At 44.4% G+C, this 16266-nt stretch overlaps 1 protein-coding gene across 13 annotated transcripts; it reads left to right on the top strand.

The window, feature by feature from the left end:
• The first annotated feature begins 245 nt into the window (after positions 1-245).
• Positions 246-16266, top strand: WDCP (WD repeat and coiled coil containing). 13 transcript variants are annotated; one of them, XR_008392014.1, is made up of 6 exons: positions 248-411; positions 6235-8089; positions 11674-11791; positions 12904-13724; positions 13975-14043; positions 14706-16266. XR_008392014.1 is itself a non-coding variant. In XM_053667148.1 (5 exons), exons 2-5 carry the CDS (start codon positions 6254-6256, stop codon positions 13128-13130), a joined length of 1662 nt encoding a protein of 553 aa, XP_053523123.1. In that variant the 5' UTR covers positions 247-411; positions 6235-6253; the 3' UTR covers positions 13131-14688. The 13 variants fall into 13 exon arrangements, 8 of the variants coding, with proteins under 8 accessions (XP_053523122.1, XP_053523120.1, XP_053523123.1 ...); XM_053667148.1 differs by lacking the exon at positions 14706-16266 and having other exon boundaries at positions 247-411; positions 6235-7151; positions 7671-8089; positions 12904-14688; XR_008392012.1 differs by having other exon boundaries at positions 12904-14043.

Raw genomic sequence — 16266 nt, 5'->3', positions numbered from 1 at the left:
ATTTTGTATTTTTCTGAAAAAAAATGTCATATTTTAAAGAGGTCCTCGACTCCTTCCCATCCCTGACTCCTCATCCCCTCGCAAATGGAAGCTAAGAAATTGTGTTGATTCTTGGGCTCCTGGACTTTTTGGACTAGGAGAACGGATAAGAAAGGGGGGAAGGCGCTAAACCTTTTAAGAGACGGAGGAATTGCGTGTGGCTTATGGTAAGGAGTGTCACCGAAACTACAACTCCCAGAGATCTGTGCGGCAACCCCCTAGCTTATTTGCCGGTGGGAAGGACACTCTTAACGTGACACATGCAGAAACCAATAGACAGGCAGTATTGCTGGGCTTTTCCCGCCCATTGATCACCTATCAGAGGCCTTGGAATTGATGCTTCCGGTACCCGCTCCAGACTTCGAATCCGCGGTAGGTGAGTTGGGGCAGCTACGGCAATATTGATTTTCTGTGGGACAGTGAGTCCATAGGTATTTTGTCTCCATTGTTGCCCAGGCTGGTGGGTGTAGGAAGTCTGTGGGTGGGCGGGGTGGGAGGTGGAGGGCCGGCCCTTGCGGGGAGGGTGGAAGACACACAGGTGTGCGGCCAGCGTGGGGAGGACGTTGGGGGGGCCCGCGGGCGCTGTTTAGCGGATGCGGACGATTGGGAATGGGTTTAAACAAGACTATTATTCCCTGTGACTCAGGACTGAGACTTCTGGAAATATTTCTGAACGAACCTATCCAAAAATGAAGACAACGCTTTCTGCATAAAGACCTTTATAACGGCGTTGTTTATAATAGGATAAAGTTGGCTACAACCAGGTGTTTCAGCAGTAAGGAAAATTAGGCAGTTTCACAGCGTGAATATTAAGTGGTCTATAAAAATCACTTACAAAACTTTAAAGTAATATGGGGCAATGCTAATATATAATGTTAAATGAAAAAATGGTGATACGAAATTGTATGGTATGATTGCAAAAGTTTAACTAAAATTGCATGGGGAAAAGTGTCTAGAGGTATGTAATCATAATATTCTTTGGATGGATTTTTTTGGTGTGAATTTACCTTTTGTATGTGTTAATTTATTTTTTTCAAATACAAGCAAAAGTTTATTTAGAAAGTCACAGAGGTGGAAAACGTGAGGCAGCTGGGCTGCGTGGGCCTAGGAAACAAGTTGGGGAGGCAAAAGAGGGTCCCTTGGAGCCTGGGAGAGAGAAAGAGAAGCAGAGACAGTGGGGGAGAGAGCAAAGGGAAGAAGAGGGGGAAAGGTGCAGGATGTGCCGAAGAAAGGCATGTTGATTTTTTAAAAAATAAGTGTGAGGAACTTGAACTTATTTTAAAGCGGAAACACGATGAACTTAGAAAAACAAGTTGGAGGGGGCGTACATCTGTTTAAACTACTGAAGTGCTCCCATTCACCCAAGCCCTTTGATTCTCACCAGGAATTGTCTTTAAAGAAGATTAAAAACAGAAGAAACAGGTCGTAGAGTGAGCACCAGGCGTTCTGACCACCTCTCCCCTGAACGGATAGAGTGGGCTTTTCTCTTCCCAAAAAACCCGGGGCTCCTGATTTCCGTTATCTTACAGTCTGAAGGGTTGAGAGGCCAGCGGGTATACAGTTAGCTTTAGGCAAAGTAAATATTTTAAAAGATACAGAGTAATTGGAGACCTCCTGAAAGTCATTTCAACATTTGTTCTCTGGGCTCTTTGATCTTTCACAGAGAGGCTGTTCATTGCTTTGGCTTTAACTTCCAAATTCTTCATCTCTGACTGCCTCAGGAACATTGCTACCCTATAAATATCTTAAATGACGCGCATCTAATGCAAAATTTATCGCACACTAAACAGCCTTTTCAAAAAATTGATTTGAGAGAGAGAGAGAGAAAGAAACATTGATTTGTTGTTCCTCTTACTTATGCATTCATTGGTTGTTTCTTGTATGTGCCCTGACTGAGAATCAAACCCACAACCGTGCTGTATCAGGACAGCACTAAACAACCAAGCTACCCAGCCAGGGCCTACACACTCTTCTTGACCTTTGAAGCATACTCTGCCTTTTGTATCTCTGACTAATAGTTTAACAATTTCCCAGGCAAAAACTTTGTGTTATCCTTAGTTCTTTCTTTTTCACTATTCATATCCTACCTGATGTCATTATCTATTCCATCTGCCTTAGAAATGTCTCTCAGATTTGGCCCTCTTTCTCTACCCGAAGAAGTTGCTACAAACTTGGCTCACTTTCACATTGTGACATTCAGATGATTTCATGGTGCCTTACTGAACGTGTCACTTTTCTTACTAAGTCCATCCTGCACATTGTCACATTAGTGTGTACTGTGTCCTCCAAATTCCTCAGCACGCTCTTTATGATCAGGAGAAAGGTATATTAATATCAAATGATATAAGGCCTTAAATTCCTTAAGACATTTGAAATAACATATATGTAGATGTGGAGACTCATCAAAGGTATTGGAGCAGAAGAACAAAATGACCAGAACCGTGATTTATTTTCAGAGATAGTTCTGTCCAGCTGCACAGAGTATCCAGGCTCTGTGGGAAAGGAGAGACTGGTGTCAGAGGACCTCTGATCCCGCCCTTCTAAAAAGGAAGAGGTGGTCAGGACCTGGACCAGCAGTGGGGCAGAAAGAACTGGAGCAGAGTTTTGTACTTGCCATTAGGTTTTGGAGGCTGGCATGCCAAATTTCTCCTCGTTACTAAAGATGAAAATATTGAAATGAATTCTTCTCTGAAAACTTTAGTAACCTTGTGTTTTTTTCCTTATTCACAAATACTTAACCTGTGCCACCCCGACCCTATATAGCCGCAATGACATTAGCCTAACTTAGGTGGCTTAAAACATGACCATATAAATTGCCTTTGATATAATTGGTCCATTAGGAATTTTCTCTGCCCAGAAAAATATACCAAGCATTATTTATCAATTAGAGTCTCTTAAAAGTACCTACATGGATATTAGGGGACGACATATTAATTCAGACCAGTGAGTTAGAGGTGGCAGTGTTCGTCATTGGTAATGACAGGAAACTTGTTTCTGTATTTAGCAAGCCACTGCAGAACCTCTTCATCTGACAGGATATGCAGAAGCATAACAGACTGTTCTTTGTAGAAAAAGACTCGTAAGAGCAGGAACAAAGCTTGCAAAGAGGTAGGTCAAGTTTGAAATGAATGAGGGCAGGGCTAGTATCAGCCATATTGTGAAGCTCATATATATTTGAATAGTACCATAGCTCAGCAAAGAGGCCAGGAGAAGAGATGCAGATCTGAGAGTAATAAATGTAGATGATATTTAAAACATAAGAGTAGGTGACAATGGAAGGAAGGGAAAGAGAGAAAAGTGATGAGAACTGAGTACTAAACTTTTTGGCTCTATCCACAGTCAGATAAAAAGGGAAATAAGCTGAATTCCCATCTGTAGGGGAGCCATTGAATACAGCATGGTGCTGTATTCCACAGACTGTGGAATAACACCTTGCTGCTACTAATGCAGCTATGTAAAATATTGAGGCAGGTCTATATTACTGACTTGGGAAGGTGCCCATGCTGTAAAATAAACTAGTGAATAACATGTACGATAGGATCCCTGTGGTAATCGGGCATTTTTTGAAAACCCCTTCATAGTTTGGGAAGCATCTCCCTTCGTGTGAGTTTTGGCGGGAGGCACAGCCCATCCCCGATTACAGAAGCCTTTGTGGGGAGACGTCTCCCTGTCCTGGCTGCCAGAGCCAAGGGTCTGTGAGCTTAGCTCAGCTGGTGGGAGGTGCCCCTCCATTCTGAATCTGAAGCAATTGCCATCAGGTGGAGGGGCAGGGAAGTTCGGCCCTCGGCTGTTGGGAAAGAGGGGCAGCTGTGTTCTTTCGCCCCCGGCCTCATTTGGACCCTGCTTGTTTTCTGAGCCTGGTGCTTGAGCCTTTTTTTCCCCTTACGTTCTCCTGAGTGGTTTCTGCTGTTAGTAACCAGGAACTCTGACTTATAAACCCCATTTTTTGTCTAAAAGAGAAAACTTCGCACATACGAAATTATATATATATATGTATTATATATATATTTCTTTAACAGTTTCAAAGGCTCTACATCAAACTGTGAACAGTACTTTTATCAAGGACTTAAGGTTTTTTTAAAATATATTTTATTAATTATGCCATTACAGTTGTTCTATTCCCCCCTTCATTCCCCTCCACCCTGTACACCCCCTCCCCACCATTACCCCCCCTTTAGTTTATGACCACGTTTCTCAAGTTCTTTAGATTCTATATTTCCCATACTATTCTTGCCCTCCCCCTGTTTTCTACCTACCATCTATGCTACTTATTTTCTGTACCTTCTCCCCCCTTCTCCTTCTCCCACTCCCCTGTGCTAACCCTCCATGTGATCTTCATTTCTATGGTTCTGCTCCTGATTTAGCTGTCCTCTTAGTTTGCTTTTGTTTTAGGTGTGGTTCTTAATAACTGTGAGTTTGCTGTCCTTTCACTGTTCATCTTTTTTTCTTCTTTTTCTTAGGTAAGTCCCTTTAACATTTCATATAATAAGGGCTTGGTGATGAACTCCTTGAATTTGATCTTATCTGAGAAGCACTTTATCTGCCTTTCCATTCTAAATAAAAGCTTTGCTGGATAGAGCAATCTTGGATGTAGGTCATCGGATTTCATGACTTGGAATACTTCTTTCCAGCCCCTTCTTGCCCGTAAGGTCTTTTTTGAGAAATCCGCTGACAGTCTGATGGGAACTCCTTTGTAGGTGACTGTCCCCTTATCTCTTGCTGCTTCTAGGATTCTCTCCTTCATTTGAATCTTGGCTAATGTAATGATGACGTGCCTTGGTGTGTTCCTTCTTGGGTCCAACTTCTTTGGGACTCTTTGAGCTTCCTGGATTTCCTGGAAGTCTATTTCCTTTGCCAGATTGGGGAAGTTCTCCTTTATTATTTGTTCAAATAAGTTTTCCACTCTTGGCTGTTCCTCTTCCCCTTCTGGTACCCCTATAATTCGGATGTAAGGACTTAAGATTTGGGGGGTGGTGCGGGCCTGCAAACTGAGGGGTTGCTAGTTTGATTCCCTATCAGGGCACATGCCTGGGTTGTGGGCTGGTCCTCCAGCTGGGGGCTTGCACCACGCAGCAGATCGATGTATCTCCCCCTTTCTCCCTCCCTACCCCTCTCTCTAAAAATAAGTGAATAAAATATTTTTAAAAAAGATTTGGGGTGGGACAGGGTGGTAGTGGTGGTAAACAGGAGTTGGCATGGGGTAGGAGGAAACATTTTGTTTTACTTTAGACACCTGGTTTGTTTGAATTTCATTGCAGTGCACATGTACCTAGTAATCTAAATGTCTGGGAAAAAACTTAGCAATAAAAAAATTGAAAGTAATACTCGCATAACCTAGTTTACATTTTTGCAAAGGATTATTGCAAGGAGAAAGTGCAGTAGGGAATGTGAAATATTCTGAAAATTAAGTGCTACTTGAGAATGACAAAGTAGAAATAGCAATAGTGACTTGAGTGTTGTTTCAGCTTAGGAGTAAAGGCTATTTTTAAGGGAGTTGGGGAAATAAGTGCTAATAAAGTCAGAGTTGTGAATATCAGTTATTCATCAATTTGGCAGGGAAAGGAAAATAGAAATTAGATGGTGAAGAAGACTCTCAGCCTTTTAATTTGAAATTTTTCTAGCTTAAAAGTTGAAAGGCCCATAAATACCGCCATAGCCTCAACCTGATCAGCAATTACTAAAATTTTATTATATTTGTTTTAGCTCTCTGCATATATATATACATTTAAAATACAGATACAGTATATATATAGACATAAAAGTTTGTAGGTTGGTGTATTTGTTTTCTAAGACATTTGAAAGCAAGTCACAGGCGCTAGGACATTTGTCCCCAAGCACTTCGACATGTGCATTTCAACAGCAGGGACATGTTCATAACCCAGTACCATGGTCACCATAGGAAAATGATTAACTCTACAGTGTCTTTTAATATCCATTCCATGTTCTAACTTCCCCGGTTTTACAAATTTCTTTTTTGCTAGAAAATTTTATTTCCTCAGTTTAAGACCCAAAGTGTCTATGTTGCATTTGCTTATTGGGCTCAGTCGTCCCTTGGAACCCACCACATGCCCCTGTCCTCTCGTCCCTCACGGCGTTGGTCTGTGACAGGTGTCAGCCAGTTCCCTCATCCTACCTTCTGGCTTTGTCTGATTATGTTCTCAGGGTGTTTGTAGCTTTTCTTCTTAATTATTTCAGATAACCTTCATCAGAAAGGATGGAGTTGGGAAAAGGAAAGCTTCTCAGGACTGGGCTGAATGCCTTGTATCAAGCAGTGCACCCAGTTCACGGCCTTGTGTGGACCGATGGGAATCAGGTAGTCCTGACCGATGTACAGCTTCAGAGTGGAGAGGCCAAGTTTGGGGACTCAGAGGTCATCGGACAGTTCGAACACGTGTGTGCAGTGTCCTGGGCCCCACCCGGTGCGGCGGACACGCCCCCTCTGCTCGCTGTCCAGCACACGCAGCATGTCACCGTGTGGCAGCTGTGCCCCAGCACGATGGGGACCAGCAAGTGGCTGATGTCTGAGACCTGTGAGATTAGAGAGTCTCTCCCTGTCCTTCCCCAGGGCTGTGTGTGGCACCCTCAGAGCGCTGTCCTGACCGTGCTGACCTCACAGGATGTCTCCGTTTTCCATAATGTCTGCTGTGACAGTTCCCGAGTGAAAGTGGACAGCAGCGCCCAGGGCCTTGTTCACTGTGCGTGTTGGACCCCGGACGGCCAGAGGCTGGTGGTGGCAGCGGGCAGCAGCCTGCACTCTTACATCTGGGACAGTGCTCAGAAGACTCTCCGCAGGGGCTCCTCCAGCTCGGTGTTGGGTGTGGACAGCTCCTTGCGCTCCATCAGCGCCGCCGGGGACTCCCAGGTCGCCGTAGCCACCGAACTTCCACTAGGTCAGATTTGTGGCTTAAATGCATCTGAAGCACTCGGCGGTCCACCTCACGGTGAAGACGCTTGTGTGATTGATGACACAGTTGTTGATGATGTGCTCTCTGTGGATAAGGGGGCCATCCCTTCTGAAACAAATTCGGACACATCAGGGTCTCCCTTTTCTCCTTCTTTGTCAGGTCCTCTGGATCTAACTCATATAATTTTCAATAGATCGAAGTCTGAAGGTAACGCCCTAATTTGTTTAAGAAAAAAGGACTACTTGACAGGAACCGGTCTGGATTCTTCCCATTTGGTCCTTGTGACTTTTGAGAAAGAGTGTACCCAGACCAGGAAAGTCCCCATCCCAGGCATTCTGGCTCCTGACCTAATCGCATTTAATCTTAAAGCACAGGTTGTGGCGGTGGCTTCCAATACGTGTAATGTAATTTTTATCTATGCTGTCATTCCCTCGTTTATGCCAAACATCCAGCAAATTCAGTTAGACGGTAGTGAAAGGCCAAAAGGCTTATATTTCTTGACAGAGAAATTATTATTAATTTTGGTAGGAAAACAAAAACCCGCCGATTCGACATTCCTCCCTCCTTCAAAGTCTGATGAGTATGTTATTCGCTTGGTTGTTAGAGAAGTAATGTTGGAAGAGAAACTTCCAGTAACACTGAGTGAAAACCAGAGTGGCTACTCGACTTTCAGTACTCTATTAGATAAAGCAGAGAAAAAAAAGCTAATGGAAGGTCTTTCCCCAGATACTCACCACCCAAACAGAGGGCTCTCATTAACAGCTGACAGCAGGAGTCCACGTGGAAGGCCCGGAAGTGCCCTTATTGAAGAAATCAGAAGTCCTCCATCCAGTGTCGGCGATGGCTCCGTCGCCCTGGGAACTCCAGACACCCAGCCTGCCGGCCAGTTCGTGACCCTGCCCAGACCCCGCAGCACACCAGACCACACCAGCACCCCAGCGCCTCTGAATTTTCCTCAAAGAAAGACCCAACAGCGGGAAGAGGAAACTTACCAGCCGTCTAAGGAACTGGAAATTCTATCTAGGAAACTGGTTGAAGTACAGCAGTGTCTTTCTGAACTCACAGACTTCCTGCGTAATGGAAAGAAATACTCTCCAGTGTATCCACTCTCTCGGGATCTGCCTTATGTCCACATCTCCTACCAGGTAATTTCTCCTTGAGGGGCCAGCACTGCACATAAAAGCTCCTGCAGCTAGTGGTTACTGCCAGAAAGATTGGTCGATGAGAAAGGTGGTGTTCTAAGTGAACTGGGCATGTCATGTTACAGGTAAGTTGTTACTCCTTTACAGGTTGGTTGCCTGCCAACCATATGGATGCACATACCAGTGTACACTGATTTTTATCGTGTGCGTATGTGAAATACATGAATGATTATACTTATTCTGCCAACTTATATTTAGAAAAAAATATTTTTAATGGTGCTACTTCATTGTGAAACTTTTCTCACTCACCTCAGACCCTCTTCCATTTGTAAGAAGGGTTATGTTAATTTTTTAAAAGATTTAATTTATTTACTTTTTAGAGAGAGGGGTAGGGAGTGAGAAAGAAAGGGAGAGAAATATCAACGTGTGAGAGATATGGTTGCCTCTCACCCACCCTGCCCTGCGGACCTGGCCGGCAACCCAGGCATGTGCCCTGGCTGGGAATCCAACTGGCGACCTTTTGGTTTGAAGGCCAGCACTCAGTCCGCTGAGCCACACCAGCCAGGGTTATTTAAAATTTTTTAATGTATCTGTTTATGCGCACATATGCAAGCACAGTATTGCATAAATAGCATCATATCATTTTATCATGAGCGCTTTCCTTCCCAGTTGAACTGACCTCTGCCCCTCCCTTCTTTAATTAGCAGCTTAATGTGGACCCTCCTGTGGTGTGCTTCACACTCTTATAACCTTGCACAGATCTTTGTACACATTGTATTGGTTTGGACAAAACGTCTGTTACATCTTTTCCATAAAATATTTAAAGCGCATTTTTTCATCTTCATCAGTAAGTTTATTGCTTTGGATATTTTTGAGTATGTCGCTGTTCCAATAGAAACTGCTACTGGTTTCTGGTGGGTAGAGGCCAGGGGTGCTGCTAAACATCTTCCAATGCGTGAGACAGCTCACAGCAAAGAATTCTTTCACCAGAATGTCAGTAGTACCAAGAAACTTCACAAACCACATCTTTGTTTAAAGAATTTATTTATTTATTTTTAGAGAGCGAGGAAGGGAGGGAGAAATAGAGGGAGAGAAACATCAATGTGTGGTTGCTTCTTGCATACCCCCAACTTGGGACCTGGCTTGCCACCCAGGCACATGTCCTGACTGGGAATTGAACTGGGGACCCTTTGGTTCACAGGCTGGCATTCAGTCCACGGGGCCACACCAGCCAGGGTGCAAACCACTTTCAACACGTTCGATCAGTCACTGTACCTTCTCCATACACTGCACAAATCTCTTTTTGCATTTCACTGCATTTTTACCTTTCTTGGAATAATAAAGCATAATACACCAAAAATGTTGTGTGTTTTCTTCCATCTTCTATATAAAAATGGCTGCACAAAAATTCACCAATTTTGGTAAGTTTTTTTTTAAATGCATGTTGATGTGACAGCTGTCACAATCTAACAAAATTGTTTTGAGTGAAGTTAAAGACAGCTGAGCACTACTAAAGCCATCTTATGGAAAAAAACGTAATGGACTTTTTGGCCAACCCAGTATATAGGTACAAGATATATATAGATTCAGAGGTGGCCGTTGCTTTACAAAAACAGGGTCAGATGGTGCCCTCAGCTTCATGCGGAGAGTGTGCTGTTTATTCAGGCGTTCCCTTGGTGAATGGACATTCACTTTGTTTTCAGCTCTTTACCTACTCCACGAAGTGCTCCAATAGTATTCTTGTATGTATCCATTTGTATTTGCACTTTTATTTCTGTTGGGTTGGTTCCCAGAAGCAGAAGTACAATTTGAATATATATGTTTCTACTTTTAAGGATTTGCCAGGTTGTCTTTCAAAGATTCTTCCTTAACAATGTATCATCCCAGGCTTATCAGCGGCCTTTTCCCACGTCCTCATGCATCTGATAAATGTGAAGTGGTATTTCACTTTTATTAATTTATTTCTCCTTTACCATTAGTGAATTTGCATACATATGTCTTCATGTTTTGGGTCCAGTAAATAAATTGCCTATTGGTCATTTTTTCCCTATTGATTACCAGTCCACAAGAAGTTTTTTATTTTGTAGAAATTAATATACAGGTAATAGTCTAGATTTTCTTGCAATATTTTATTTTGTTCTTTTACATTTGTTTTTTTTAATTGATTTTAGAGAGCATGCAGAAGTTTCCCTCCCCTGTAATTACAAAGGTAATATATGCTTATTGAGGGGGGAAATATAACCAATATAGGAATAATTAATGTTAAAAATAAAAGTTATCCATAATCCAAACCTTAGAGAAAATCACAGAGTTAGTTGTAAGTACACCTATATTTTTTTCTTTCAAATAATACCATATCTTTTTTCTTTTGTACACATTTGTAAATGTGAAATTATGCATTTTTTAAGTAAAAGAAATGTGGGATTTTTTTCCTTTTTAATTCTTCAGTTCCTCAGTTCATAATGAACTGCTCCAACCAAGCTGTTACCAGTAACGACCTCTGGAGGGTAGACTGTGGGGCACTTTACTTTCTGCATAACAAAGTTATGTTTTACTCTTACATTGAGCATGGATTCCTTTTGTAATGAGAAACGTAAAAGAAAAGAAGATAATCAAATGCAAGGAAGAGTTTCCCCTGTAATTTCTGAAGCAACATTTCATAGAGTTCAAATAAATGATTAGTGCTTCTGTCCCTTACAGTTTATTTGTGACATCTTTTAAAATGTTGGTAGTAGACATGCTCTTTGAGTTGTTCATGAGCAACAAATGTACAGTTTATTTTTCATCCCTGGAATTATGTTTCTCAGCAGAAACATAATTTTCTCAGAAAATTAGTAGTGATCATTTTAACTCCAAAATAAGTCAGGTCCATAACTTACTAATGAAACTCTTCTTCAGGTGTTTACATGAAGGTACTGCTTCACATAATATATAATTAGAGAGTTATATTTTTAATTCTCTGTTCTGTGATTATATCTTTGGACTCAATATATCTTAAATTAGAGCTATATTTATCTTATATTCCCTTCCTTAGGGATATTTGAAACCATTTTTAAAGATGAGTTAATGTTTACTAAGACTTTTTCAATTTAAAAATCACCTTTCTTTGTACTTTTTCTCAGGGAAGCGAACTTTGAGCAGTTTACTTGTGGGCACCCTCGGCCCCTCTGGCACCGAGGGCAGTCCTCCCTGGCCTCTTCCCCCACTGAAGAGAGCATGACATTTCTTAGTTAGACCCAGAATAGCCACGCACCTGTTCCTCACCGTCGGATTGTGCCTCTCAGGCTGCCATTCACCAGCCTACAGTGTTATTAGTCATGTCCGAGGACAGCCAGTTCCAGGTGGTAAAGATGCAACCCTCTGGGGAAAGCAGAGCAAAAGGAGAAGGGAAGTAGGGGCTGTGCTTTGTTCTGACCTTTGGTTGTGTTAAATAATACAGCAAAAAGCTCCTTATATAACACTCAAGTCTAATTGATAGTGGCGATAGATAAGGATTTAAAACAACTATTTGCACTTTCTAGCCTTAAGAAATGTTAACTCTGTTGCTTCTGCAGTTGGCTTAACAACTTTTGTCCTTGTATTTGAAGAAACCTTACTCTGTAGGTCCTGTTGTTGAAACAAGAGACATGCTTCTCTGCAATGGCAAGCTAAGGCTCAGCACCATTCAGCAGACTTTTGGCCTCTCTCTTATCGAGATGCTGCACGGTAGGTAAAATTGAGAAATTAACCATACCCCTCCTTCCACCATCTGTTTTGTACAATAACTCACTGGCAATGAAAATGAAGCATACTGCCCTGGCTGGTGTGGCTCAGTGGATTCGGCGCTGGCCTGCAAACCCAAAGGTTGCCGGCTGCATGTCCCCACCAGGGCACGTGCCTGGGTCAAGGGCCAGGTCATGCGAAAGGCAACCACCTGATGGTTCTCTCTCACATTGATGTTTTCTTGCTCTCTTTCTCCCTCCCTTCCCCTCTCTCTAAAAATAAATAAATGAAATTAGAAAAAACAAAAGTTAAGACACAGCAGACTTGAGCCCCGGCCAGGTCGTTCACTTGGCTGAAGCGTTATCCTGTACACCAAAAATGTCGCAGGCTCTGTCCCCTGTCAGGGCACACACCCGGGCTGCTGATTCGATCCCTGGTCAGGGCGTGTCCAGGAGGCAACCGATTGATACTTTCCCCTCTCACGTTGATGTTTCTCTCCTTCGCACATGCTCTCTCTCTCCCCCCCATTCCATGCCTCCCTCCACCTTCTTCTTTCTAAAAATTCCATAAACATATCCTCAGGTGAGGATTTTTTTTAAAAAGTTGGGACACGGTAGACTGGAAAGAACCAGAGGAGGTCCAGGCATGTGTCATGCTGGTGGCCTTCGGTTACCCTGAAAGAAACCACTGGGGATCATTTGTCTGGGCTGTTCTAGTCCAGCCCCAGTCCCTCCGCCTCCTTGGGTGTGTAGAGGTCAGAATGGACCTGAAGAATAAAGAAGGTTCTTCCGCAGGAGTGGCTGTTCCCAGCTTCACGTATTTATTTTCTGGAGAAACTGATTGACGACTTGTGGAAAAGGCAGGGACACTCCTAGCACAACCCCTAACACGTGTGCAGACCGGAGCTCAGAGGCGTAGCACTGAGTGGTGGCTGCCGAGCCCGAGTGCAAGTGCTGCTCCCCGACTGCGAGGCTCAACACCCCCTTCCTGCCTGCCGCCAGCCCTCTGTCCCCCATTTCCTGCAAAGTCTTGTTCTTCCCCTCACAAGGTGACGTTTGTTTTCCCTGAGCTGGGGGACGAAGTGCCCTAAACTGTGTGATTATTTTGCTCTGCAGGCTCCCGCTGGATCCTCGTCAGTGCCGACAGCGAGGGCTTCATCCCGTTGACCTTCACAGCCGCACAGGAGATAATCATACGCGATGGCGGCTCCAGGTCAAACATCTTCAGAGACTCTCTGTCTCAGAGTCTTGATTCTGGTCCTTGTCTTGGCGTCTGTAGGGACCTTCGAGCCCAAAGTTTAGATACCACTGGCTATTCTGACCGCTTGGGCAGTACGGCCTGACCCTTGTTTACAGAGTATTCGCTGTGCAGCTTCTCAGATGAGACTGTTGAAGACCTGTGTCCACTGTGGACCTGCCCTGGCCAGAGTCTGCGCCCTGCTCTGTGGTGAAGCGCTCGCCCTGGTGGGCTGGTCCCCCTCCCCCAGGCTCCCTGTGGCAGGGCAGGGGGCTCACAAAGTGCTCGTTTACTATGTATTCACAACTAGTTTTGTCCGGAGGCAGAGCTCCCAGAACTAGACAGTATGATGGTGCCATATGGACTGTGTTTTATGGTTTCTCAGAGGCTTTCTGTCTCGCCCAAAGCTGGCTTGGAGCCATCTCGGGAGCACCAAAAGGTGCCTCTGCGTTGTTGCAGACCTTTCCCATGGCTCTCAGGTGAGGGCGAGGGATGCTGGAGAGCAGAGTCCCCACCACGTGGTCCGCTTCACCTGGACCAGCAGGAGTCGCCAGAGCTCCAAGGGAGATGCGCAGCTCACCCACGTCGCCCCTGGGGCTCCTTGGGACTGGAACTGGTGCTGTTGGCTGGAGCTCCCACAGTTTAAACCGAGCCTTCTTCCTTCTTCAGAAAATTCTGGCCAACCAAGGTCCAGATACTGGTAAAAAGTGGCCCCGGGCGAGTTTCGAGTGACCTGTCAAGCCCCACTCGAGCAGGGGCTGAAGTTGCTGGTGCGGTGCCGAGAAGGGGGGGGGCGTCTAAGGTGTGATTCTGTGTTCTTGCTGCTTCCGATTTTCTCCATGAGGATTTTTTTTCCTCCCAGTTTTGGCATTATAAAAATATCCTATTTTCCCCCTCATAATCAGTTCTTAAGTTGTCACTTTAATTTTGGTATTTTTCTTTCATTCCAGTCTTAGACACCAGCATAGAGTCTGTGAGAGAAAGTATTTCAGACAGTCGGACATTTCACTGCATCTGAGGTAGGTCTAAACGGTACCAGTCGTCGTTATGACGGGCCAGAGGGCGGCTGAGGCCAGTGGAGAGAGCCCCGACCTCGGCCCCAGACAGACTGGGCGGCTCACCGCCGCCAGGCACCGTTACAAGTGTGATTTACTGCAGCCCAGCAGATGGGGCGCGTGTGGCCAGGGCGCATCTGCAAATCAGTTGTTTGGCCGTAGATGCTACATTAGCGCAGAGGCATTTTTTCCATTTCCTTGAAAATTATCTGGAAGGAAATAGTTTGTGCCTTTGGGGACCCCTGTCTGTCTGTTGCAGTTGATGAAGATGGAGTCGGGCTAGGACAGAAACAAGGGCCCATTTTGTGGTTCAAGTGCATTAGAGAGCTGCTGGGATAATGGAAGTGGAGGCCACTAGTCTGGGATCGGTTGCCCGAGAGCAGTGGCTGAGACCAGTCCAAGGCCTGGCTCCATCTTCCCAGTGGGATGAAAGCGCACTTCTGTGAAGCCTAAAGAGTTGGGGGCTGGGGACCCTGAAGTAACAAGGTCATGGTGGGTGCCTCGAGGTGTGTGTCGTAATCAGCACTTCACTGGTCAGAATCCTGTGAATGTATTCAATGAAATCCCTCATGGCCGATGCAGCTGTTGTGAATGTTATTAAATATTTTATTGTTGTTCTATTACAGTTGTCCCAGTTTCCCCGCCTTTGCCCTCTGCCCAGCCCACCCTGCTGTGAGTGTTTGATGCTGTCTCCTGTGTGGTGATTGCTGGTCTACAGCAATGCCCTTGATTTTATGTACGTGTGTGTCGTCTCTGTATTTCTTCTTCCCATGGATGCGTCACTGGGAAGGGATTAGCTGGAGTGGGTCTGCCTTGGGCCGGCTGGTCGGGTGTGGGTGCCTGACTTTGTGCAGGACAGATTTCACAGCAAGAGTCCAGGTGATTTCGGGAGGACGTTTACTGAAGCTGGGACAGTGAAACGAAAGAAGGGCCGTCCCAGGAGAGAGCCCGGGCAGTGCTCTGCTTTGGCGCTCTAGAAACGTTACAGGGAAGACTCCAGCCGCACTGGGCTGCCAGGACTCAGGAGAAAAAGTCACAGTGGCTCCCTAGCTGCCACTGTGCATTGTTCCCTTGGGTGCAGGTCTCACTAGGACAGGAGAAGCAAAGTACACACCCGAGGAAAGGACACGCTCTTTCTCTCTGTGCAGCTCACTCCTCCCAGAGTTCAGTCCTGCAAACTGTAGCCATGTTGGTCTCCAAACTCAACCCAGGGAGCCCTCTGAGCTCCGAATATTCTCTCCCCCTCACCCAGGAACGGTCAAGGCGATGGCGAGGGCAGTCATGAGATCCACCTCGTCCGTGTCCCCTCTTTCCGGTCACTCCTTCACTGCCCGATGCCCAGGGTCTCGACTGGTTTTTTCGTGTATTTTGTCCAGTTTTTCTTACTGCTTCAGCCAAGGGGCTAGATCTGGTCTCTGCTACTTCAGCATGTCCAAGAGCAGAGGTCTTTCCGCATCTCGTTTATGTCTAGATGCTTTGTATTTTTTGTTGCTACTGTTAACGGTATGTTTTAAAAATTATGTTTATAACCATTGCTGGCATATTAAAATACAGTTTATTTTTGTTCATTTTACATCAGCTACCTTGCTGTGCTCTTATTAATTCTAACGATTTATCTGGAGGTTCTTTTGGAATGTCTGTAGGCAGTCATCACTTACAAATAACGACAACTTTGTTTTTCTTCTTCCTTATGCTATTATCTTACTGTGCTGGCTAGATCCCCGATAAAGTATTGAACAGAAGCAGTGATAGTGGGGATCCTTCCTATATCCCTGACTGTAAAGGGGCTGCTTCACCATTAAGAATGATGCTTGCTAATAGATTTTTAGTAGACATCCTTTCTCAGGTTTAAAATTTGCTATTCTACAAGTACCTTTATTATTGAATGGATATTAGATTTTTATCATATTATTCTTTCTGTATGAAGATTATACTTTTTTTTCTCTTTTACTCTGTCAACGTGGTAAATCTTGATAGATTTTTCTGATGTTAAACCTTGCATTCTTGGAGTAAATCCACTGTGTTCGTGGTGTATTTGTTTTTTAGACATTGTTAGACTGGTTCACTGATACTTTGTTTAGGATTCTTGCTTTTATGTTCATGAGTGAGATCAGCCTGTGAATTTCCTTTCCTTTTTACTGTACTTGATTGGTTTTGGTATCAAGCTTATTCTGGCCTGATATAAGG

Source organism: Artibeus jamaicensis, unplaced genomic scaffold (genome assembly GCF_021234435.1).
Source record: "Artibeus jamaicensis isolate MK-2021 breed Jamaican fruit bat unplaced genomic scaffold, CSHL_Jam_final contig_465, whole genome shotgun sequence".
Lineage (NCBI taxonomy): Eukaryota > Metazoa > Chordata > Mammalia > Chiroptera > Phyllostomidae > Artibeus > Artibeus jamaicensis.
Note: the sequence above shows the minus strand (reverse complement) of the source record. Positions and strands in the feature narration are given on the sequence as shown.